This window comes from Magallana gigas, chromosome 3 (genome assembly GCF_963853765.1).
Source record: "Magallana gigas chromosome 3, xbMagGiga1.1, whole genome shotgun sequence".
Lineage (NCBI taxonomy): Eukaryota > Metazoa > Mollusca > Bivalvia > Ostreida > Ostreidae > Magallana > Magallana gigas.
In genome coordinates this window covers 8,484,467-8,509,550 of record NC_088855.1, presented here as the reverse complement: position 1 = coordinate 8,509,550, position 25,084 = coordinate 8,484,467, and the positions used below count along the sequence as shown (strand labels likewise).

General features: G+C 32.5%; 1 protein-coding gene and 1 long non-coding RNA gene across 2 annotated transcripts; one reads left to right on the top strand and one right to left on the bottom strand.

The window, feature by feature from the left end:
• Window positions 1–1,583: 1,583 nt before the first annotated feature.
• Window positions 1,584–6,397, bottom strand: LOC105344691 (MAP kinase phosphatase with leucine-rich repeats protein 3). The gene is made up of 4 exons (XM_066078354.1): window positions 5,807–6,397; window positions 3,460–3,978; window positions 2,822–2,992; window positions 1,584–2,722 (listed from the first exon to the last, which is right to left on the bottom strand). Exons 1-4 carry the CDS (start codon window positions 6,336–6,338, stop codon window positions 1,764–1,766), a joined length of 2,181 nt encoding a protein of 726 aa, XP_065934426.1. The 5' UTR covers window positions 6,339–6,397; the 3' UTR covers window positions 1,584–1,763.
• A 6,300-nt stretch (window positions 6,398–12,697) lies between these two features.
• LOC136273369 (uncharacterized) lies at window positions 12,698–25,084 on the top strand. Its single transcript, XR_010711562.1, has 4 exons — window positions 12,698–12,904; window positions 23,791–23,937; window positions 24,217–24,300; window positions 24,970–25,084. It is a non-coding gene; the product is annotated as an uncharacterized lncRNA (long non-coding RNA).

The window sequence follows — 25,084 nt, the reverse complement described above, 5'->3', positions numbered from 1 at the left end:
ATCATTTATAATGTAAGGAGAATTGTTAGGGTCAAATAATAAGGTTTAACCTTAACCGCCATCGTGTTTTATAGTGTATTGCAACACTCTAACATCATTGAAACATCCCGCAGTTACCACAAAAGCTCACAACTGGTCAAAATTTAAAAAAAAACCACGAAATGTTGGAGTTTTTGTTGTTTGAGAAGTCACATGTTAATTGTTCGGATCATCAATAATTGCTTTTGTGATACATTCATTTGTATATTACTTTTCACACAAGAAGTTTACGAGAGCACTCAGTTTGTTATTTCTCAAAGATAAATTAGATAAATCTATTCTAATTTACACGCAAATGAGTGCTTAGGCCAGCCACAGTTTGAAATTGTTCCAAATGTGAATTTCATAAATAAATACTGCTAAATATCATCAAATTATATATTAAGCCACCGTTTTAATGATATCTCAATGGTGTTGAAGTGCGTGAGAAAATGTTAAAATTTGTATCTCGCACACTATCTTATTTATGACCTCAGTGCACAAAATTACTTTTGCGATTAGATATGAATTTTAATTTCACAAAAATATTCAAAATTCAATTTCTGTGTTAGCTAAAGAAAATTTTTTGTATAAACCTTTTCCCCGATGTCACAATGGTTTGCACCATAAACATATCTATTCGTAAGGAGTTACATTTAATTTTGTGCAATCCATCGTTATTTCCGAGGACAATTAATCTCAGATTACATTGTATGTATTAAATAACAAAACATTAAATCATAAGGAATGAAATGATAGCTTAAGAATCTATATTAGAACAAACAGGATTAGATATTTTACACAATGATTCGCAGTTCATTAAGGAATAAGGGATCATTCTTTTAGTGTTACATGTATGAGGTGATCATTTTGGTCGAAGTGTGATCAATTCCAATAAAGCCCGAAGGGCCTTATGATAGATTTGATTACGCCCCGACCGAAATTATCACCTCATAATATTCAAAGAATGGTTTCTTATTACTTATATTTATATAATTCTCGGCAATTTTACGATTGAATATTTTAATATAAATAAGCGAACGCCCCAATTATACGTGATTTGATTTTTTTGGTCTGTATAGTACAAAATCGATACGCAGTGTTATCACAGGCAAAGACACTGAAAAAAGTAAATTATACTTAAGCATAAACTGTTAATTCCAGGATAAAACCATTTAAACAAGAGCTTGGATACTAGTATAAGGTAGGTGTGTCAAACAAAGTGACGTAAGCTTATCTATTTCATTAATGGCCAAAATGTTTCTGCTCCATGAAATCCACAAGATTTGTCGAACTTTCAGGCTAAGCCTAGCAATTTGTGCAAGTTCAACATGACACCAGCGTCGTTTTTAACTTGTTTGTACTATATAGAAATAGAAAGTTACATCCTACCAAAAGTCCAAGGTCTTTTTAATTTGGTTAACATGCCTGTAAGTTGGGGTAAATGTTAAAAAGATGAAAAAGACATTGGAATTTTTTGCCGGGCTTACAAGACAAAGAAGTTTGAATTTTTTTTTTACTTGAATGTTACAGTGCTAATAATTTTTAAAAAATTCAAAAACAAACATATTTTGATTTTTATTTAGTAAAAAAGTATAATTGACACAGCATGTAAATATATAACTATTTCAGGTTTAAAAAAAACATTTGTTCTTGGAACCAAAATAAAATACATAATTTTAGTCCGACATGAGGTAGCAACAGTGCGATAATTCTTCATACACAAGGAACTTGGTTATCTCTCTTTATATATGTATTGTGTTGTCAACACGAGCTTTTTGTTGTGGGAGGGAGGTTAACACATGATAATTCGTACTCACTTGTTTGTGGTCCCCCTTAAAGCTATCTGTTATAATAGCTACAGAATTGTACTGTACTACACAGCTATAATTCAACGATTGTATATCACAGCAAGACAATGTCGGAAATAAACCAAATTCCTTAATTGGGTTGTTCGAGATATCTACAAATAAAATAGCTGGAAATCTTGAAAGATCTGTTGAATTCAAGGATGAAATATAATTGTTCTTCAAATCTAATACTGTGATGGAAGATGTCGATAAGGTTTGCAGATCGCTTATCCGTGTGAGACTGTTGCTAGACAAGTCTAAAAATCGAAGCGACGGAACAAGATCCAACCCAACGACTTGATGCATGGAATTTTTGGACAAATTTAAATGGCTAAGCCCGGAAAACTCATAAAATATTGAAAGGTTTATAAAGGAAATGTTGCTGCAACTCAAATCTAGATGAAAAATCGCACTTTTGTTCTTGTTACTCGGCAACGCTTCTATATATATTCTATCTTTGGGCCATGCACTTTTTAGGAATGAGATGTTTTGAATAACATTGCATGGTGTCGGTGTCTGAGACGATGTATGGTTCGTCGTTTGGATGTAAGCAAAGTTCAGCAAAAAGAGGGTGAGAGTGAAAAGTCCTACAAGTATGATCATTTGAACACACCAAATATTAACTAAGAAATTGGAATTCGTTTTGACAGGTTCCCTTTCTCTGTGGAGAAGTGGATGAGTTTTTGATGAAGCCTTGCTGTATTTCCTTGTAAAGTAGGACTCATGATTTTGTTTTTTCATTTCATGTGCGTTTGGTGTAAATAGTGAAAATTCTTCCGATTCTATTGACAAACAAACTGGGTTTGCTGCTGGAGACTTTTCTGTGTGTTTAGAGCTGATAGAATCCCCACAGTCTGCAATTTGATAGATGTTATTCATTTAAAATACAGCAGAAGATAACTAATACGTATTAATAATTGTTGAATAATTTCTAACAATTTCAAACAACTCACCTGTAAATTCCTTAACGCGTTCATTCATAAAATGGGCCCCGATTTGTAGTTCTTCATTGTCGTCTTCTAAATTTGGATCCGCGACTTCAAGAATAGTTGACACTAGTTCTCTCTTCCTCTCATCCGACATACGTTGTATCGCATTTCTCGGGGCAAGGGTCACATCAATAACTGCCAAATTGAAGAATAGTATACTATCATTATTTGTACTATTAATATTTACACAGAATTTGCATTCATATCCAGTTCACTCTACAGATTCTATATCATTAAAATCGCAATATCGGTTATGTCAATACGATGATTAATCGGACATCTAATTTACATCGTTTACAGCGTTCTAGATCGATCCTGTCGACACAGATCGTCCACAGTGTTGATATGATAATAAGGTTAAATGTCATCGATATTGTTATCAATCTTTTTATAAGTATTTTTTACTAGTATTTCTTGATTTCGATTGCTGTCCGACATTATTGTCATGTTGTAAATTTTGAAATTTTGTAAATTTTGTATTTGCACCCATCCAGTAAATTCAAAATTTACAACATGACATTAAGATGTTGACAATATCGATAAAACATCATGCATTTGGCATAAGTTAAATTTAATCTTTGCATCAAATACAATATTTTTACCGGTGTTCTTTAACTGAGACTCTTTGAAGTGGTCCACGTCTGCAGAATTCCCAAGTGTCAGATCAACCTGAACGTTAATCTTTGAGAGATTGTCATTGGAAAATCCAACTAGTTTAAATAAAACTGACACGAATTCTCTCAGAACACTTTTGTCCATTAGATTCTGAGATATCGGTTTCATTTTGCGTAGTACGAGAACAACACATCCTTTTCTCGAAACCACAATTTGGACACCAAACTTTTCCTGTAGAACTTTGTTGATTTCTAGCAATTGTTCTCCGGATAACGACCGAAGAATACGTTCCTCTATACGGGCAACGTATAGCCCGGATGTAGATGTTGTGTTCAAGTGAAGGATCATCTTAACTAGATCATCTTCAGCCTCTGTATTCCCTGATTCTTCCTGACTTTGCAAATGGTCAAAAACTTCCACGTTCATAATGCATTTATTGTGCTGGCCAATTTGTATGCTAACGTCTTTGCCACATGACACAATCTGAATATCGCCGGGACATTTATCTGAAAGAGACACACAAATGATATTATGATATGTGATATACCGGTAAATCACACGAATAATTGGTAAACAATACTTATGTTAGCTGCAGAATGTAGCTCCACGAGAAAATTCAGGTTGATATACCTTAGAGCTATAGTTCCCCCGATACAAAATTTACAGCGCAAAAACACGCGATTTGATCAACCTAAATTTCTTACTCATTTTGTGAATAAATACCAAAAAATCCTCAAACATGTAACTACTAACATCATCACTTTACTTGCCTCAAACGTTTTTAACGACCTCGGAAAGCGAGGTATGTTTACTTCACGTGCAGATCGAGAGTCGTCATTTTTACATGAAAGAAAACACAGACCTCAACTTTACAGGGATGGTGAGAGCGTTTACAAGAAGTTCAGAGACAAGTTAACTGGCTAAAATATAGTAAAATGTTTGAGCAATTTTTGGGAATCAAATATATGTACAAAATATATTCAGAAAAATTGGGTTAATCAGTCCAAAACTAGCGCAGGTTTCTGTGCGCCATAACTGTATTCAATCCAAATTTCCCCCGTTAGAGCTATATATCTGCAGCTACTGTATACAAAAATATATTAGTGGTTATTGTTTTTGAAAAAAGTTTTCAAACGTTATTTTGTAAATAAACACTTATACCAGAACTCTAAGTATATGAAATTTTCTTTTTAAATTTGGTTAAAAAATCCTCAGAAACATGTGACCATCACATCATATTGCCTTCTCCCGGTATTTGATAATTTAATCCATCATATTTAAAGGTCAACAGTAGTCCTATCGATGGTCAGTCATTTACCACTCCTTTAAATTTTTAAAACCAATCAAGTATAATACAGATATGCCTTAAACAAAACTCAAACTTAGGTCGTTATATCATAGTTAACTGGAGCAGAAACATGACAACTAGTCCTTCCGAAAACTTTCGTGGATCTCCTCAAGAACTCATTCCAACATGTGGAAAACACAATATGAATATAGACTTGATATGTGAGGACTGTGATGAGTTTATTTGTTCATGATGTGCCAAAACCGACCTCAAGGATCATGACTGGAACACAATTATGATACACACAGCTGGCAGACTTAGAAGAGAAGAGCTACAGGAGATTCTGTCTTAAGATTACGGGATAAAGTGTTAATCAAATCGACGAAAAGATAAAGAAGTCAGTCAAAGGATGGAAGACAAACAAAAATGTGATAATATGAGGTTTTTAATCTATAGAAACATTACGATGCAATCGTGACAAAACTTGATGAAATTAAGAAGAATTACGATAGCTTTCAAGAAAAATCTAGAAAAAAAATAAATTACGACGTCACGCCAGGTAAACTGAACCCCCTAAAGATTAGTGGTAAACAGATGATAAACATTTACAGAGAAGTACTGTTGGGGTATATTTATGAAGATGACCTCTTATCGATAACAGACGAGTGCGAGAAGAACGGGGTGGTTTTAATCAGACTGCCATTTTGACATGATCACTATATTAATTTAACACTTTATTTTTCCGGTCTTACCTGTGCACCCATTGAACCGTGCACGTCAATCCAAGGGGTTTAGCCACCTGAAGATACTTGGGAAATTTACAAAAATACCCTTCTTGGGAAATTTAAAGGTATGATAATCCAAAATACCCTTTCATTTGACAGTTTTTTAAGTTTGGAGTGAAGTAATTTGCATTCATATCAGGAAAATATTTATTACTAACAACTCGATTTAGTTGAATAATTGTATACACATTGAGATTAAGCTTTACAACGATGGAAAAAACACACGACATATTTTGAAAAAAAAAACTACAAATACTGTACCATCATCTTGTAACTCTCGGTTCATAGATTCTCTGAATGATTTCCCAAAGGCAAAAAATGATGAAACATTGTCTCCTAAAAATTTAAGAGTCTGCAAACTTTCCTCATAAATTTCATCAGTCATGAAATTTGATTTGTTGACAAGGTTCCATAGTGACATAAATTTCTCCAGGTTTTCACCAATATGGTCGCTTTTTAAGCCCTGCACCTGACACTGTCCACACCAACCACAGAGGGGTTGTTTTATCCGTGTAAACCTGGTCAAAAGATAAAAAGTCTGCTCTAACTCCAGGTCGGAAAATGTGTTGTCATCTTTGATCGAATAGAGCGCTTCCTGGTCTGCCAGGGAAAGACCTGAGTAATAGTCTGATTGGATGAGTTCTTCATACAGAAGCGCAGGGGACGTGTATACCTCCAAAACCTCCTGAAGAAAGTCCCTCCCGTGGGACAGGTAAAAATTGAGGAGACGTACTTTATTTTTTACCATTTTCTGCCGAAGTAAACGCCGGTCTGACTTTGGTAAGGAAGACATGCCTGTATCTTTAACAGCTAAACGCCGACGACTGCAATAACAATAGAGTGAAAATTTTAAATGCCATTGAATTTATATACTAGGTTTTCCCTATGTCTAATTTTAGTTATGAACATCATTTTAATAACAAAGTATTTCAAAACAGGAAGAATTTCTTTTTCATATTGGTTTTCTACCAATCAAATAGGAGAAGTAATTTCAGTTTTTATCACTAAAACATCAATTAACATTTATCGGGGATTTCATAATCTATTGCAAATTTTAATTTCCATTTTTGATAAAAACTTTGTACAATATCTACTCAAAGATTAAGTACATACTATTGAATACTATTAGTAGAAGTGGCTTTTTTTTTTTACAAGCATTGACGAATAGGCAAAATTAATACTTTTTGGCCTTAAGTAAATAAGAACACTAGAATATTTTAATCAGTAAACAAGATTATGAAAATCCTTCGTTACTTTCAATAAACATTAGAAAAATGCATCTCATTTTTTAATTTCTGTTAGAAATGTAATTTAGAGAAAAATAGTATCCATAACGATGAATTCCTCATTGTAACTACTGTTGCTGATCTTGTAGATATGCACAACTATGAAAAAAAGGGGGAAAAACCCAAAGACTAACGGATAAAAGAGGATATACGGAGAGAAGAATATATTTTATCTTATGCGATGAATGTTAACTGTGGAATATGTTATTGCTTTAATTTTTCTTTGCATTTAAGTTACTATCATTAGAGCATTGATATTGGGCAATAACTATTTCTCCTCGAGATGTAATTTGCCATGGATTTTCGTGGCTCATTCAACAAACGCATGCATGTATTTACATGTTGATGTAATTGAGTTAGCTGTAAAATTGCGCAATCCCTGCTTTGGCATCAACATGCACTTCCTAACTTTATATTTTTTTATTACAAAAAACACATTAATATTACAAGTTCATGTTACCAACTTCATGTCTCAATTTTGATCTTTTGGTTAAATTTACTGGACACAAAACCTTCAGATGTAGGCTATACTTATATATTTTGTTTAGGAATACTAGGTTACCGTAGATACTTAGGTATATTTCATGTACTTGTCGTAAGCTGAAAACATAGTTGTGGAGTTTGATGGAACTAAGAAAGAATACTATTGAATACATACGTCTCTATATTTCTATTTTAACTATTTTTTTTTCACAATATCTTATATGTATAATTGTTTTATTTTGTATTGCTGAAACTGCTGCATTCACTTGTAACTTGTCTTCAAAATAGCTTAAATGAAGATGTTTCGATTTTTTTCTCTTACCATTGCAACAAGTCCCTAAAGCAACCATTGAATTTTGTCATGTATCTTTGCTAATCGCAGTATTTTGAATTATGAAAAATGAATGAAATCGGTGTGACTATGTGATATTTACGTACGTAGATTTGATCTAAATGTTAGCTGTCCTCTATAAATTTTTCAATTTGTCTTTTAAAAGTTTTAACTTGTGCTTACTTTGAATTGCATATAAAGTTAACCGTGTACAACTAATGCAAGACTAAAAGCAAATTTCATAATCATATAAACTGAAAAAAAACCCATAAGATATTGCAAACCACTTTTCTTACAGAAAACATAGGAACCATACGAGTATTTTGACAGATATATTAAATATGTTTGTTTCAATTAATTGCAATCAAAAGCAGAATATGGCATAAGAAGTTAGACTTATTATGCAATACAAATAAAGCAGGATTGTTCATTTGTTTCGATGGGTATACTATTGGGCGACCATTTTTGTCATTTTAAGGGCAAATACATATTTGATGGAAATATTAAGCTTTTTCCAGGATGTGTTCAGTGGTTCCTGGAAGAACATCTGCCTGAAAATAAGGAATTGTATACACAAATACAATGTATGGTAAACTTCACGGTGTCAGATATATAATTATTATAATAACGAAAGTAATAAATTATGAATTAACAACACATGTACATGTATATACTGGTTCAGAGAGAGAGAGAGAGAGAGAGAGAGAGAGAGAGAGAGAGAGAGAGAGAGAGAGATTATTGTGATTATTTCAAAGTGTCATATAAGGCCTTAATGAAGTATACTATCTGACTCATCTACTCATAAGTTTAGTATTAAGTATATCTAGACCATTCATTTCATCATCATCATCAAAATATGCGGCAAATTTTAAGCATTTATATAATAATTTATATTAAAATGTGAATGTGTTGAGCCATTCAATGTGTGTCGTGTGTGAGCATGTACAGGATGAATATGTCTCACTGTTGTTAAGTCCATGGGTTTTGTATAGAATTTATGAAAGGAAAAAAGAGATTTCCCTTTTCATTGATATCTTATCATAATGAGTATGTTACAGAATAATTTGTTAAAGGTAAAGCAAAAATGTGTAAATGAGTCAAAAAGTGCATCTTTGGAATATATGCAATGAAGCTTGTTTTAAAAGCACATTAAAATTTCTAAAACAATATGGGTTTTAATCAATAAAAAACTATATCAACATACCAGGAATACAATTGTGTATAAATCTTCCTGGTACGTGGAATACAGTTGCTCTTTGATTAAAATTGATGTTGCATCTCCGTGCCTATTGATACATAATTAAATACGAATGTGTACCATATCAAGGAAAACTTGAAAGTTATATTTCACAGTCATTACACGGTATATTCATACATCATGGTCACATTATGTATGCCTATTTCATTTTTTTCTGTTGGTGTTTGTATTTTACTAAAGAAGGTAAGAATTTCGTAGCATATTGGTGCTGCATTGATCATTTTTAAAAAAAATTACAATTTAATAAATATGACACTTTAATAATTAAGTTTTACATTTAAATCTGTAAGTTTCACAATTTAATCTGTAAAATTTAATTTGAAGATTTAATATATAAAATTGAAATTTAATCTGTTAAAATATTTTGACATTAAAAGTCTCATTAGTTTAAGAAAATGTTTATGTCAATGTTAGCTAGCTAGTTAACTAGCTAACTAGACAGACTAGACAGCCAGATAGCAAGCAAGCAAGCTAGCAAGCTACACGGTTTTTTTTAAATTAGCACAAGTCATAGCAGAACAAAAATGCTGGACTTTTGAGGACCTTCAATCGCGGAGAGATGGGTCCATCTCTTGTCCAGCAGGAGGCAGTATTCTTGTAAGAGACGTTGAAATAAATGCAGAAAACGGCAAAATTTATAGGAGATGGTGCTATAAAGATAATTTGGTAATGTTTAAATGCAATGGATTGCAGAATATTTGTGACACAAACAACACAGAGATTCTAACAGGCATTGAAGATTATGTTGAAAATTGCTACATGTATTACTGGGATGAACATGCCAACGCCTGTATTATATATGACTGCATAGCAGGTTAGTTAACAAAACTTACTTCTTATTCTTCAGAAACGTATCTTTCATAGTTGATGATCATCCTGCATACCATTTAAATGGCTAATTTCTCATTTACACTTCCGAAGGATGACAATATAATCCAACAAGTGTATTTCATTATCAAAATTATAAGATTGAAAACATTTATTTGGTTTGGGAAAACAAAAATTTGTGAATCTAGACATTGTTATTGAAATTTTGATAACTATAAACAATTACAAATAATGCAGAGATATTTTCCTAGTTTGCAATAATTATATAAAACCAATACATTCAATACATATTTAATAAAATTTCCAAAACTATGGAACGCCTCAACTGCCTTATGTAGGTAATCTTCATAATATGATGCTACTTCAACATTACATGCTGATACTTTAACATTACGTGATGGTACTTTAACATTACATGATGGTACTTCAACATTACGTGCTGATACTTCAACATTACATGATGGTACTTTAACATTACATGCTGATACTTCAACATTACGTGATGGTACTTTAACATTACGTGATGGTACTTTAACATTACATGCTGATACTTTAACATTACATGCTGATACTTTAACATTACATGATGGTACATGTACTTTAACATTACGTGCTGATAGTTCAACATTACATGCTGATACTTCATTATATGATGGTACTTCACTATGCGGTGGTTCTAAAAATAGGGAAGTTTTAACATTGGGCTGTTTCTCTGTTTCAGAGATTGATCATATAGGACTGAGGTCCACTGAGACTAGTTTGGATCATGTAAATCAAAGTACTGAAGTACTGTCGGGAGTAGATTTCATTGATTATTATCAATTTTAAAATCAACGATATGTTATTTAAATTTTTATAATATGAATTCTCAAACTTTTCCGACAAGAATTTCGAGAAACCCCATATGAATCATGTTGTGTAATATCTAAAGATAAAAATAATTCCATCAAACTGTTTATCAGTAATCGAAATGTTTCTAAAAATTGTACACGTTTAGATCCAAGCAATATTGAACTCTAGTCTCCTTCAACCAGATGCTCGGCTGTCTCCGTTAATCCCCGACTACCAAGAGAGACTCTCTGCTTGTCGGAGATTTACGGAGACAGCCGAGCGTCTGGCTGAACGAGACTATATTTAACTCTAGCGTAGGAATGCATGCAACTACAAAAAACAATTGAATTGTTCGTACTATATAAATTCTAATTATTTTCAAGGTATTTATAGATACTTTTCTTTTGAAAAATAATGGCACAACATACAGTACACCGAATTTATCTATTATTTACAAGATCTACGTCTTGTCAGCGGTGATGATTTGTACTTAGGTCCAAACACTGTTTCACTTTCGGTTTGCCAGAGTGACTGCATAGGAGAGTTAAATAATAAAAAACAGGATTCTGCTTGAAAAATATATGTTATTGAAAAACTGTAGATACTCAGATTATGAAAACCACTGGCAAACAATTTGTAAGAAATTATACCAAGTTTTAGGACATATGTGATTGCTTAAACTATTCTCTCTTTTTTTTAATTATATTGACTTGTGAACAAATATTTTGATACATGTACCCCTTTTTTTATTGTATATTTTTTTATCTTCTATATCTCCCTTTTTCTCTTTTCATTTACTGCTATTATTTATTTATTTATTTTTTACAAGAAAACACGTTTTCACACTACACGGATAATCTATTCATTAGATTAATAAGATATTACAATATCTAGAATCTTGAAATGTCTGAAATATGTCTGAAATACGTGTGTATGTGGATTTATGTGTCAAAAAAAATATAAAAAAAATTAAAAAAAAAAAAAAAAGGCTGGAACTGAAGAAGTACACAATACACTACAGCTCATGAGAGAGGATCTTTACGGAATAAAAATATTGTCGAAACATACGATTTGTGTTGGTGCAATGTATTTAGGCAAACGACAACCACACATGCAACTTATAAGATTATGCAAAGGATAAAGCATTGCATTGCTGTTGAATCTGATTTTAGCAGTGACTGTATTGTTGAACAAATCAGACTGAGTGCTTTCATTGCCCACTCTTTCACGTGGATCTCCAGGGAGAACCCATTAATCCCAATAAGTCCAATCTACATGTAACATGAATGACAGAAGTCTTTGTTTAGGTGCTTTTTAAAAAAAAATTAGCTGTCCGCTCTGACTAAGCGCCAAAAGATTGGGTTCTGAATGCACATTTTTAGACAAAATTCCCCGAAGGACTTTTCGTACTCCCTGATTTTTATGCGCTGAGCCCCAATGGACTCACAATGCAGCCATTCTTTAAAATTTAAAATGACCCATTTAAAAGACAACACTTAATCAAATAGTAGCATTTGTTGAGTATCTCGATCTAAACTAGTTTTAGTGGACCTTAGTCCAATCTGATCAATTTCTGAAACAGAGAAACAGCACAGTGTTAAAAACTTTACAGGCATCCACGTGTTCTGAGTTTTAGCGTATTTCGATCCCTAGGCGACGCTTCCCTAACCCTATTTTTAGAACTACAGCATAGTGAAGTACCATCATATAATGAAGTATCAGCATGTAATGTTGAAGTATCAGCATGTAATGTTAAAGTACCATCACGTAATGTTAAAGTACCATCACGTAATGTTAAAGTATTAGCATGTAATGTTAAAATATCAGCATATAATGTTGAAGTATCAGCACGTAATGTTAAAGTACCATCACGTAATGTTAAAGTATCAGCATGTAATGTTGAAGTATCATCATATTATGAAGATTATCTACATAAGACAGTTGAGGCGTTCCATACAAAACATTTATAAAAACTTAATCATGATTGAATTTAAACTTTTCAATGTGCATAGCCTGTCCACTTTGATCTCATGGTATAAAAAATGTTATGTACATAAGCATTAAAATAAGAAGTGGTGTGTAGGTGATTATAGCTAAAGAGTATTAAAGATACAACAAAAATGAAACACTTGTACCACTGATTTCAGAAAAGTTTAACATTATGGTTAAGAGGAACAGCTCAGCGCTCACAGCCACCAGGGGGAGCTACTTTCTAACTCCTCAATTCACCGGACTCTTACGGTGTTCAGTTTATGGAAACATTTTAAACGTTACCATCTCAAAATCAACCGATTTCTTAATGAGAAATCAAAACGGTTCTAAGATTTTGGAATATGAAAAAGGTATGTCGATGTTTCAAGCTTATTAAAAGGACTTTTACACAAAATTTGAAAGTCAAATATTTGAGTTATAAGAAAGATACAGAGTTTGAAATTCTCTGTAATGCAAACAAAGCTCAAGTCGTGTTATTATTTACATATGTGTTTTATTGGTATAAGTTTCAATAAAATGTTGTTTTCTTCTGTTAGTACATGTAATATTATTTATGAACACATCAGTTTACCTTGTTTGCCACGAGTCATTTTATCAACGAAATGGTATTTCTATACTTCACATTATTTGTAAACAAATATAAGACTCGAGCTTTGTTTACATAACAATGAATTCCTACCTCTGTATCTCTTTTATAACTTGACTTCTAACATTGAAATTTTGATCAATCATTCATTTATTTTTATTGAAACTTTTATACATTAAGAATAAAAAATAAAATTTTGTTCTCAAATCGTGTCTAAGTCCCTTTCAGTTCAAACATAACGATTATGTTAGTAATGTTTTAAATAATCAGAGGCGGATCCAGCAATTTGGAAAAAAAAAGGGGGGGGGGTCCACTTGATGAAAATCAATACGTGCAAAATTCATTATTTGTCAATAAACAAGGACTTTTAAATTTTGTACGTTTTCTGTGCGTAAATTTAATAAATATTTATCTCGTCACTATCTATTTCATATCTATTTCAACATTATAGTGCACTGCATTATTGAGCGTTTTGTCGTTTTGGTTTAGGTATTAAGGAAGATTTGCATAATTTCTAGCCTTTAAAAAACCTAGGCCTCCAGCAATGAGAACGTGCGTCTATGCTTAATATATAGAAAAGAAACACTAAGAAACAAAAAATAATTCAGACTAATTGCTACAAGCTATTATGAATATCTTTGATGTTTAAATTCTGAACTATTTCGATTTTGATATCTATCGATTGCTTTCTTAAATAAAGGTCTAAATGATATATTAAGACAAAAGAACGGGGATAATTCATTTGCTGAATAGATGCATATGTTCATGTGTAATACAATGGTACAAGCAATTGTCGTCTCAGGGAACTTGGTGTGACCTCTGTAATGGGTGCGGTACATCATCCGGCACTAGTACAGATGCGATCATATTTAGGAAAGTTTTGAAAAGTTGTGCATTTTCATAATGGTTTACATACAAACCCTTTACACGGTATTTTTGTAACAAAATTTCCGATTCTTGGAAACAAAACAAAAAAGGCTTTCTTTTGTGTTTCATGTGGGTATGAAGGTAGCTAGCATTCCAGAAAAAATAACATAACCCGCATAAGCGGGTAATATGATTTTCTTTGTTTTGTTTTGTTGTTTTTTTAAAAATATTTTTCGTATGAATCGAAGTTAAAGTTATCTTTTATAATTACTTAGGTTAATTAACAAAACAATACAGTTCAAAACGGCTTTTAAAAGTAAAATGAATGCATGTACTCGTACTTGAACGTCGTTTTACTATGCTATCACCATGTAAAATGTATATTTTACATGTTCCGACTATTTTCTATAGTTTAGCTTGTTGGTAAATTAACGTTATTCACTCTTCTTAATTATCGTGAAATTCCTCCTGACTGTGATGTGATAGAATGTAAATTAATGTTTATCAAACGCCTTAACTGTAACAAAGAAATAAGACATCAAAGTAATCAAGTGTAGCTTTAGGAAATATACTTATTATAGAAGGGCAGGATTGAAGGACAATGGTTTCAGCTAAGAAATGTGTGTTTGACACTAATAGAGTTAATGCAATTACATAACAATTAGCGGATTAACGCAGGTGAATAAATGGGCGTTTACCTAGACGATGGTCAGTTAGGATCAAGAAATATATTCTCTGATTGGATGATTTATACATGTCAATTATTTAGATGGTCACGCCAGTAAAATATTATTATATGTTTTACAGATGATTCTAAGTTAGTTGAAGAGAGTAGAGAGTCAGGGTTCGATAGTTGGAGGTTAAGAGTCAAGGTACAAGTCGTCCGTCTAATCCGTTACGTTTTCCCTCACTGTCATATGTATAAGTTAACATTAAGTCAGAATTTTTTATAAGCGAGTTTCCCCTTTTTAATGTGTACGGAGTGGAGAGTAACTGTTTATATAATTGTGTTATTAACTGGAATAAATGTGGAAAATACAGCGAGTGTTGAGCTAATTCCCTAGTAATCGCCCGGTACGGAAAATACCCTATACGGTACAAACCCGGCGGTTATAATGCCTTGTCAGTTCAAAACTGTATATGAACTATAATCGATTTTTTTTTTTTAAGAAATAGAGTAGAAAATACACTGTAGATGTTATTATAAATCCTTGTTTTTAGCGATACTGTTTAGTTTATCTAATCTTTTTTTTATTTTCCACATGTTTACTCAGTGTCGTAAACACCGGATGCTGAAGGGGAGTACTTTATTTTGATAAAAAAAATCGATAGGGTTTTTTTTAAATATAAGAATACAGTATTTATATTTTAAATGGGGAAAAACTACCTTTAAATAGGCATTAAAAGTTTTGAACAAAAAAAAAACCCCTCTGGATCCGCCCATGATAATAATTATCATTATTTAAAACATTCATTCACTTTCATTCATTCATTCTTTATTTCTTTAAGCTTTGCAGCTCATCAGATTATACAAATTAAACATAGTAAAGTATAGAAGTGGGTATTTTACAGGAGACGCTATTACCCTGTACATACATAAATATGATAAATTGACACAAGTAAAGGTGAAAAGAATCAAAAGAACAACAATTTTAAGTTTATTACATATATCGTTTCTTAATTTCATACATGCCGAGGTTACACATATCTTTAAAATTTTCGTTATTAAACAATTGCAACAGCTTGAACATCGATGGTTTCTCATAAAAATACTTTTTAATATATTTTTGACGGTATTCAATATATACTGGACACACTAAATAAAATGGAATTCATCTTCAACATAATTTTTACATGAAAAGCAGTTCCTTTGTACGAAAACCGAGAAGGATCATTCGAGATTCGAGATTCGAAATACGAGATTCGAAATACGAGATTCGAGATTCGAAATTCGAGATTCAATATCTAAATTAACCAATCAAATCATGGATCTGAAACCTGTATCCTAGCAACATCAAACTGTTCTAAATAAAGATCATACGTACATGCTCTTTCCTACAAATAAATGTCTTAATAGCTCTTATATAGTGGTTATAAAATGGTTAAATTAACATTGATGAATTAACCCCACACAATATAAACAATTAAATTAGAAATAACACTGTTGGCTATATTGCGAATCTAAGTGGTTTTGTTTGCCCTGTATGTATTTCCCCCCGAACAATTTTAACCCGAAGTGTATTCGCCCCAACTGTGTAAAAATCGGCTCGCGAAGAAAGATCTGTTTAATCTAAATGTTTTAGCTATGAAACGAAAATCAAAAAAATAATCGACATGTCAAAATATAGGTTATGATAAAGTTTTAAACCATAGAAGATATAATGATTTACAACCTCAAATTCAGTTTGATTTAGAATTTGAAATTGATTTGATTTGTTACAAGCATATATAGACAATAATTAAGCCTCTAAAACGAGAAAAGAGAGGAGGTATCTAGGGTAGGGCAGACCAACTAGCTAGCTTTAATTTTAACGGTGTTAGCGCACCTGTGATTTACATCGACTCTCTCTCTCTCTCTCTCTCTCTCTCTCTCTCTCTCTCTCTCTCTCTCTCTCTCTCTCTCTCTCTCATCACCTAGCATTTCCTTTTCCGTGAGGGGGCTTGGGGTATTTGTGATGTCTTACATTAGCTAGCAAAATGATAAAAAAAAACATGAAATTTTATTTAAATTGTGTGCGGATGTTGTACGCCAATAATCTGTTTTCAGTATATACATTTCAAGAGGGGGGGGGGGGGGGGGGGGGGGGAGGCGGCTATATAGTCCTAATTAATTTGTCAGTTATTCTGTCCCCACTTTGTTTTCTCTTCGTTTTCCAGGTTTTTTTATTTGGCTCGGCAAATTAATATAAAACTTTCTGCGTAGCTCCATAACGATGCACTGTAGATAAATTATGAGTAGTTTTACTTTTGATAAACAGGTACATATCCGTACTTGATTTTTAATTTGACTCTTATAATCGGATTTAATATTCCAATAATTATAGGGTAGGAAAGAGTAGACGGGACTTTTTTGCGCATATCCTACTGTACCATTCATTCAACACAGGTATTAGCACTCATGGAGTTCGACTTGCTTTCCTTTTCTTTCATCCACTGGATTTAAAGCTATTAATTTTTGAAAATATTTTGAATTTATGGCCTGATTATATATAAATTAGAGCTGCGCTGATGCATATATTTACCCAAATGGACCAAAATATAACCAAATGAATCTAAAAGTTTTGACAAAATTAGTTTTAAACGTACGACTCTTTTTTTCAATTCTAATCAAGTCCTTTAGAAAAATCTTGAACCACACACATTTTAACAAATAAAACGACAATTGTTTCATTTTTTTATGGGGAGGGAGGTGGTGCCGGTAAAGGACATGTATTGCTTGTGGCAGTTGTGCTATACTCTCATTTGCTATAATAGGTAATACTACATATTGATATAAAATGAAAGTTTCCAATTACACTGTACATAGCTTCTATCACGCATTTTGACCCGTGCGATAGTTTAAAACAATTTTCAAAGCATTTAATGTAATTCAACCGATCATTTTTGAAATTTAATTTTCTGGATCCCCGCATGATACGTCCGCCTTCTTGTATATTAGAATTACATGTACGTTGACCATATGTACACATTAACTTAATCGGCTATGTTATGGGACGATAACATTTTTTATCAATGTTTTTGCAGGATATGCAACAAATAACAGCCTATTTGTGGGTTTTTGCACTGATTATTTGAGATAATTTGCCGCCATCTTTTATGCATTCCACACACCACTCACAGTTTCTTTATTTGGTGTTCTGTGTGTATGGCGACAAATTGGTAAATTTGCACCACTTATCCCTTGTAGCTTCATCCTGATTACATTTTATCTGGCTAAGTGTAATGTAGTAGTATATTAAATACACACATCTTTGTTTGCAGTGCTTATTTACATCTTTAGAGATTTACTTACAAAAAAAGTAAACATTTGTATGACTTATATGTAATTATTGTCGATTTTGGTGCGGGGGGGGGGGGGGGGGTAGGAGGAAACTAGAGAGAAACTTAACTTGGGTGTGAAACATATGCTTTTATTCTTTCTTGTTGATATATCAATGAATGAATTATAACAAAATATATGTACAACAACTAGTCACGATCTCGTTGCAAGCAACGAGTGGGTCTTCCGTCCGATTTTTGAATAGATTAGATTAAACTTATAACTTCAAAGATAAAATCGTAGATCTAAGCGAAAAATAGTAAAAAAAAAAAAAAATTGCGGCAATCGGGGCTTGAACCCGGGTCACCTGGGCCATGTCCACGACTCTATTGACTGAGCTACTCAGACTCTCGCTTCAGAACTTTGACGCTTAATTTCTCAAGAATGCCTGAATTACCTGAAAGCACCTTGTTGCGTGCAACAAGTGGGTCTTTCGTTTGATTTTGAATTGATAGGGTTCAGTTAAACTGTTGACATTTGGTATGATTTACTATCATATTAACTTCCTTTTAAACTTATTTTCCAACCTACACTGCGAAATGCAGATTTCCGGAAAACGTCATTTTTAAACTTCAATATCTCTGCAATGCGTTGTCCGATTTTAAAACGGTTTTCAGTTTTGTATTCAGTACAAAAGTGTCAACAAAACGCATATGCTTTAAAATTCCAAAAATCGAAATATTAGAATCACTTCCGGTGACGACCGGAAGTGACGGACGACCTGCTCATATTAAAATTTGATAAGTTTAAAACATATTCTGATGGAAAAAAAATTGTAGATTATTTGATTTAAAAAATTTTCAAAACACAATTTTCCAAAAATGCTGTTTGAGCGGACCGGAAGTGACGGACGATGGTAGTTTTACCTGACCGGCTCTAGAAATTCAAAAATCTACAATTCCTGAAACTTTCAATTTTCTATCTTTAATCGTTTTTGCGAAAAAGGGAGGACAAGATTACTTTTTACAAATAGAAAAACGAATATAACGGCCGACCAGAAGTGACGTCATCAACAAAAATATACATGATAAAAGACCTTGATATTTTGTATTATTCGTGAAATTTTCATAAAAATCCTTTGTAGCATATTTGAGATATTTGAGTTTTAAGGAAAATGTTAAGAAAAAAAAGAATAACTAGAGCAAAGCTCGTTGCAAAGCAACGAGTGGGTCTTCCGTTAATGTCGGAAGTAAAGCTGGAAGTTCCTGTAAGAAGCAGAGCTCTTTAACTAACAACAAGAGTAACTAAAATAAAAAAAAATGAAAAAAATCGAATTATTTCTGGTACGACCTAACAAAATACGAATGATTTTAAGTACGACTTAACAAAAAACTTTTCCGATTTCAAGAACGACTTAACAAATTAATTCCGAATGTTTTAAGTACAACTTAACAATTATTTTTGGTACGAGTTAACTTTACGATAAACATTATGCTATTTTTTAAACCAAGGACGCGGAATCAAAATTTCCGGAAAAATTAATTTTTAAGCCCCGATATCTCTGTAATGCATCGTCCGATTTTAAAACGGCTTTCAGTATTAGAGTCAGCTTAATAAGCTCTACAAAACACATATTCATTTTTGATTTGATCAGAAAATTCATTTTTTCGAAAAATTTGTTTCACTTCCGGTTTCGACCGGAAGTGACAGATTTTCATTTCCGGCCTTATTACAGAGGTAAATCGACCAAATCATAACCATCAAAAATTTCAAGCCTTTATCTTAAAGCGTTTTTGAGAAAAGTCCGGGACAAAATGACTTTTTGAAATTTTTAAAAATGTCGTCACGTCAAAACGGATGTGATGTTCTCTTTAAAACTTTAACATTTTTGAGGGACGCCAACTTGCAAAAATCTCTGAAAATTTCATCAAAATCGGTTTAAAACCTTCTGAGTTATGAAGCGAAAAAGGAGTCAGAAGAAAAGAAAAAGAATAATAACTAGAGCAAAGCTCGTTGCAAAGCAACGAGTGGGTCTTCCGTTAATGACGGAAGTAAAGCTGAAAGTTCCTGTAAGAAGCAGAGCTCTTTAACCGATAACAAGAGTAACTAAAATAAAAAGATAAAATAAATCGAATTATTCCTGGTACGACTTAACAAAATACGAATGATTTTAAGTACGACTTAACAAAAACCTTTCCGATTTCAAGAACAACCTAACAAAAAAAATCCGAATGTGTAACAGTACGACTTAACAATTATTAATGGTACGAGTTAATTTTACTTTTAACATTACGCTATTTTTTAAACCAAGAACGCGGAATCAAAATTTCCGGAAAAATCAATTTTTAAACCCTGATATCTCTGTAATGCATCGTCCGATTTTAAAACGGCTTTCAGTGTTAGATTCAGCTTATTAAGCTCTACAAAACACATATTCATTTTGGATTTGATCAGAAAATTTATTTTTTCGAAAAATTTGTTTCACTTCCGGTTTCGACCGGAAGTGACAGATTTTCATTTCGAGCCTTATTACAGAGGTAAATCGACCAAATCATAACCATTGAAAATTTCAAGCCTCTATCTTAAAGCGTTTTTGAGAAAAGTCCGGGACAAAATGACTTTTTGAAATTTTAAAAATGTCGTCACGTCAAAACGGAAGTGACGTTCTCTTTAAAACTTTAACATTTTTGAGGGACGCCAACTTGCAAAAATCTCTGAAAATTTTATAAAAATCTGTTAAAAACCTTTTGAGTTATTAAGCAAAAAAGGAGTCAGAAGAAAAGAAAAAGAATAATAACTAGAGCAAAGCTCGTTGCAAAGCAACGAGTGGGTCTTCCGTTAATGTCGGAAGTAAAGCTGGAAGTTCCTGTAAGAAGCAGATCTCTTTAACCAATAACAAGAGTAACAAAATTAAAAAGATGAAAAAAATCGAATTACTCCTGGTACGACTTAACAAAATACGAATGATTTTAAGTACGACTTAACAAAATCCTTCCTGATTTCAAGAACGACTTAACAAAAAAATCCGAATGTGTTCAAGTACGACCTAACAATTATTTTTGGTACGAGTTAACTTTATTTTGAACATTACGCTATTTTTTTAAACCAAGGACGCGGAATCAAAATTTCCAGAAAAATAAATTTTTAAACCTTGATATCTCTGTAATGCATCATCCGATTAAAAAACGGATTTCAGTTTTGAACTCAGCATGAAAATTACTGTAAGATAGGTATGTAAATTTTTAAAATTGAAAAACATGAAAAAACAAAAAAATTGGTTTTGCTTCCGGTTTCGACCGGAAGTGTCCGAATTGAGTATTCAGCCTTATGTCATAAGTAAAACGGTAGTTCTACCTATTCTGTAAATCTCATAGCTTTATCTTAAATCAAAAATGAGAAAAGCTCCGGACAAAATCACTTTTTAAAACTTGAAAAACGTCAATATCTGACGAATTTGATGACGTCATCAAATAATTTTTTCATATCATAGAGATCTTTCAGATACACATTAAAGCTGTAAATTTCAAAACAATTGATGCAAGCGTTTTTGAAATATTTGAGTTGGAAAAAAAATAAAAAGAATAAGAATAATAAGAATAAGAAAAAAAAGAAACCGTAGAAAAACAAAAGGGTCTTCCGTTGGAAACGGAAGACCCTAATAAAAAGAAACAATAGAATAACAAGAGGGTCTTCCGTTGGAAACGGAAGACCCTAATAATAATAAAAAGAAACAATAGAATAACAAGAGGGTCTTCCGTTGGAAACGGAAGACCCTAATAATAGTGAAAAATAGAGAAAAAGAAACCTAACAAAAACAATAGGGTCTTCCGTTGGAAACGGAAGACCCTAATTAATTTTGAAATATTCATGCACAATCAAATAAAGGGTTTTACTGTTCTCTGCACAAGAAATCGGCAATGTGAACAAATTGGCACCCTATCATCCCTACTTTTAATTGAAGAGAGTAGGCATCCTTCTATATTGAAAACAATTCCAAAAGTAAGACTCATAATAAGTTGTTTACTGAGGAAAAGGAAAAAAAATTGTATTTATTAATAATTCCGTATGATGTGATAATATCTCAATGATTTGTTTATAATCATAGTACTATAGTGTATCACTGTATGCATACATAAAAACGATAAGTAATGCTTATATTTATTAGTGAAACAGGACAGATTATTTATATTTAGATTATTTAGATACATGTACTAATCTTCATGCGGGGATCTACAAAGGAGGGGGTCAAAGGATCTGGGCTGCGTTTTACAAAAGAACTTACGACAAAGTCGTAAATATTTTCAGTCTCATAAAACGGTCTTTAATGAACAAAATTTATATCAAACCATTAATTTACAACTATTTTGATTTCCATAGACCAATCCACACTTTACAAAAGTTATGTCCCTTGTCCGCCATCTTTGAGGAAACACCCATATATTTCTCACAGTAGCCTTTGTAGTTTAGAGGGTTGTAACTTCGTCAATTGACATTAGAAATCTGTTTCCGCTGTGAATTTTATTGCCCCAAGTTGGGGCAACCCACACATCGAAGGAATGAATTAAATTCCAAGAGATTTCTTCACAAGACGTCCAAATATTTGGTTGCATAAAGAAGGGAAAAGTTGTTTTTTCCCTTTTGACCTTTGGGTTGACCCCGCAAAGGGGAACAACTTTTGCAAAGTGTGGATTGGACTAATTATTATATTTTACAGATATTACAATAAAACATTGATTAGTTTGCGATTAATAAACATTCATTAATTTGGTCATAAGTTGTAAGTTCTTTTGTAAAACGCAGCCCTGGACCCCCTCCTCGGGAAAATTGGAGCTTATTAAATTTACATAGTAAATTTTTTAAAAATAGGCCTAGGACCCCATACAGAAAAAATTAGCTACGCTTATGAAGTTCTCTACCATAACCGCATTTTTACACAAAAGGGGTGAATAAACCCGGGTTTTAAACTATTACTGCTGGTGAAATACCTTAGGGTTCAAACGCATCAGGTGGAAATGCACCAGGGCAAACAAAACCACTTAGATCCGCGAAGCACACTGCATTATTATTAGTCTATTTAGATATTCTGTGTAAAAGTAAATACAAATAATTATTTAGTTAGGTAGGGAGAAGTGAACATAGCATTTATTTGTATATAAGAGCATGTACGTATGATTTTTATTTAGAACAGTTTGATGTCGCTAGGATACATATTTTCAGATCCTTGATTTGATTGGTTAATTTAGATATTGAATCTCGAATTTCGAATCTCGAATCTCGAATGATCCTTCTCGGCTTTCGTACCTTTGGGCTCTGTGTGTATTATTATACCTTCCAGTTTCGATAGCTAAACGATGAGAGGACAATCTTAATTTTGATATACACTGTTGAAATTTTACAGGATTTGACTTTCTAAGGTAATATTGAAGATAAAATCCATCCACTAAATATTTATAAAAATGACATTTCTGCGAATTTTCTATTTTACCAAAAATATCTTGTTTAGCCAAAAGAACAAACTTGTATCAGTCATCTTAGAATTTTTAGCGTAAAATTTAGTCCCTCATAAATGTTATTTATTTTACATTTATATTATGAAGGTCATTATTTCATTTCGTCACTAGTTTCAATATGAGTAAAACCTACCATATAACTACTTGAATAAGACATTTCTACATATTAATATACAGTCCAAGTACAGTGTGTACAATAGGCTTATTTCAATCCATATGAATGTGTTAATATCTTACACAACTTGAAACAAGCACATAAAAATAAACAAAGTAAAGTAAAAGTTTGTTTTCTAGTCGGCTACATATATGGATATTCATATTTGAGGGATTTCGAGGGAAACTGCAGAAATCTATTTACCTGTTCTAAGAACATCAACATCGATGCTGTAGAACTAGATTTATACACTGAAAGTACGGTCGACATCATAATGGTTATTCAAGGTAAGCGTTTGTGTCATATCTTTTTCTTAACAATCAAATGATTTGTAAGATGTTTCATATGGATATGGATGTACATGTAGTGAGCATTTCAAAAACCCGCCATAGTTTAAAAATATTTTGCATTGATCGCTACCTTCATTAAAGGATAAAAAAAAACCCACATTTGATATAAATATACTTAAAGAGACAGACTTTAAATGATGCTTGTTGATGTATGTTATTCTAAATCACTACACACAGTGACCACAGTGGAGTATATTAATAATTTTTGTGCTCAAGGTGCCACATCTTACCGTTGTCAAAATTCTACTTCTGCAGTTGAAATTGGAGAGGAGAGACCAGGTGAATCCTCTACTTTAATAGGTAACAATATTATTTAATCGCATGCAAAATTATTTGCGATATTTTGCGAAAACCTCTCGAATATTTGTTGTCGTGAACCAATTTAAACAATTGAATATATTGTATAATAATACTCAATCGTGAAATTTTTGTTGTTGCAAACACTTTGATATCAATGATTTGCAAAATCAAAAGTTGTTGAACAGTATTTACTAATATAATATTTATTAGCTTACTTGAACGAAATGTGTAATTAGGAGTTTCTGATCACCAATCGAGCGTCACCTGTCCGTCCTTCCTTCCGGTCTGGTAGCTATAGAACCGATAAAAGTCAATTTTAACCTGTTAATCAAACTTTGCAAAAATCACCCTTACTTAAACGGCTTCCATTTTTGTTCAAAAGCCTTTCAAGAAATATTGGAAATGTAGAGAAGTGTTTGAAATATCTTTTCAGTAAAGACATATTTATACAAGCTTCAGTTCGGTTGGGGGAGATGGCATCGATACAATTCACCAATGAGACTTTCTTGATGTCTTTGATTTTATAAAGTTTAATAAAGCTTGTTTGTTACTTGGATCAAAGTTAGGTGAGCAATGTAGCACTTGGGTTTCTTGTCTCTCAATATTTAAGAAGGTAATTGCTTCCTTTTGTATAGTGAATACTTGTGATTGTAACTCCGATTCTTATAGTGCACACCCCTGGTAAATGTACCTGGTTCAATGTCAAACGGCTGCGTTGGATCACGACCTTCGTGTCGATCAGTTTGACAGTACTTCTTGTGGGAAGCTGCGTCGCTAACTGCAT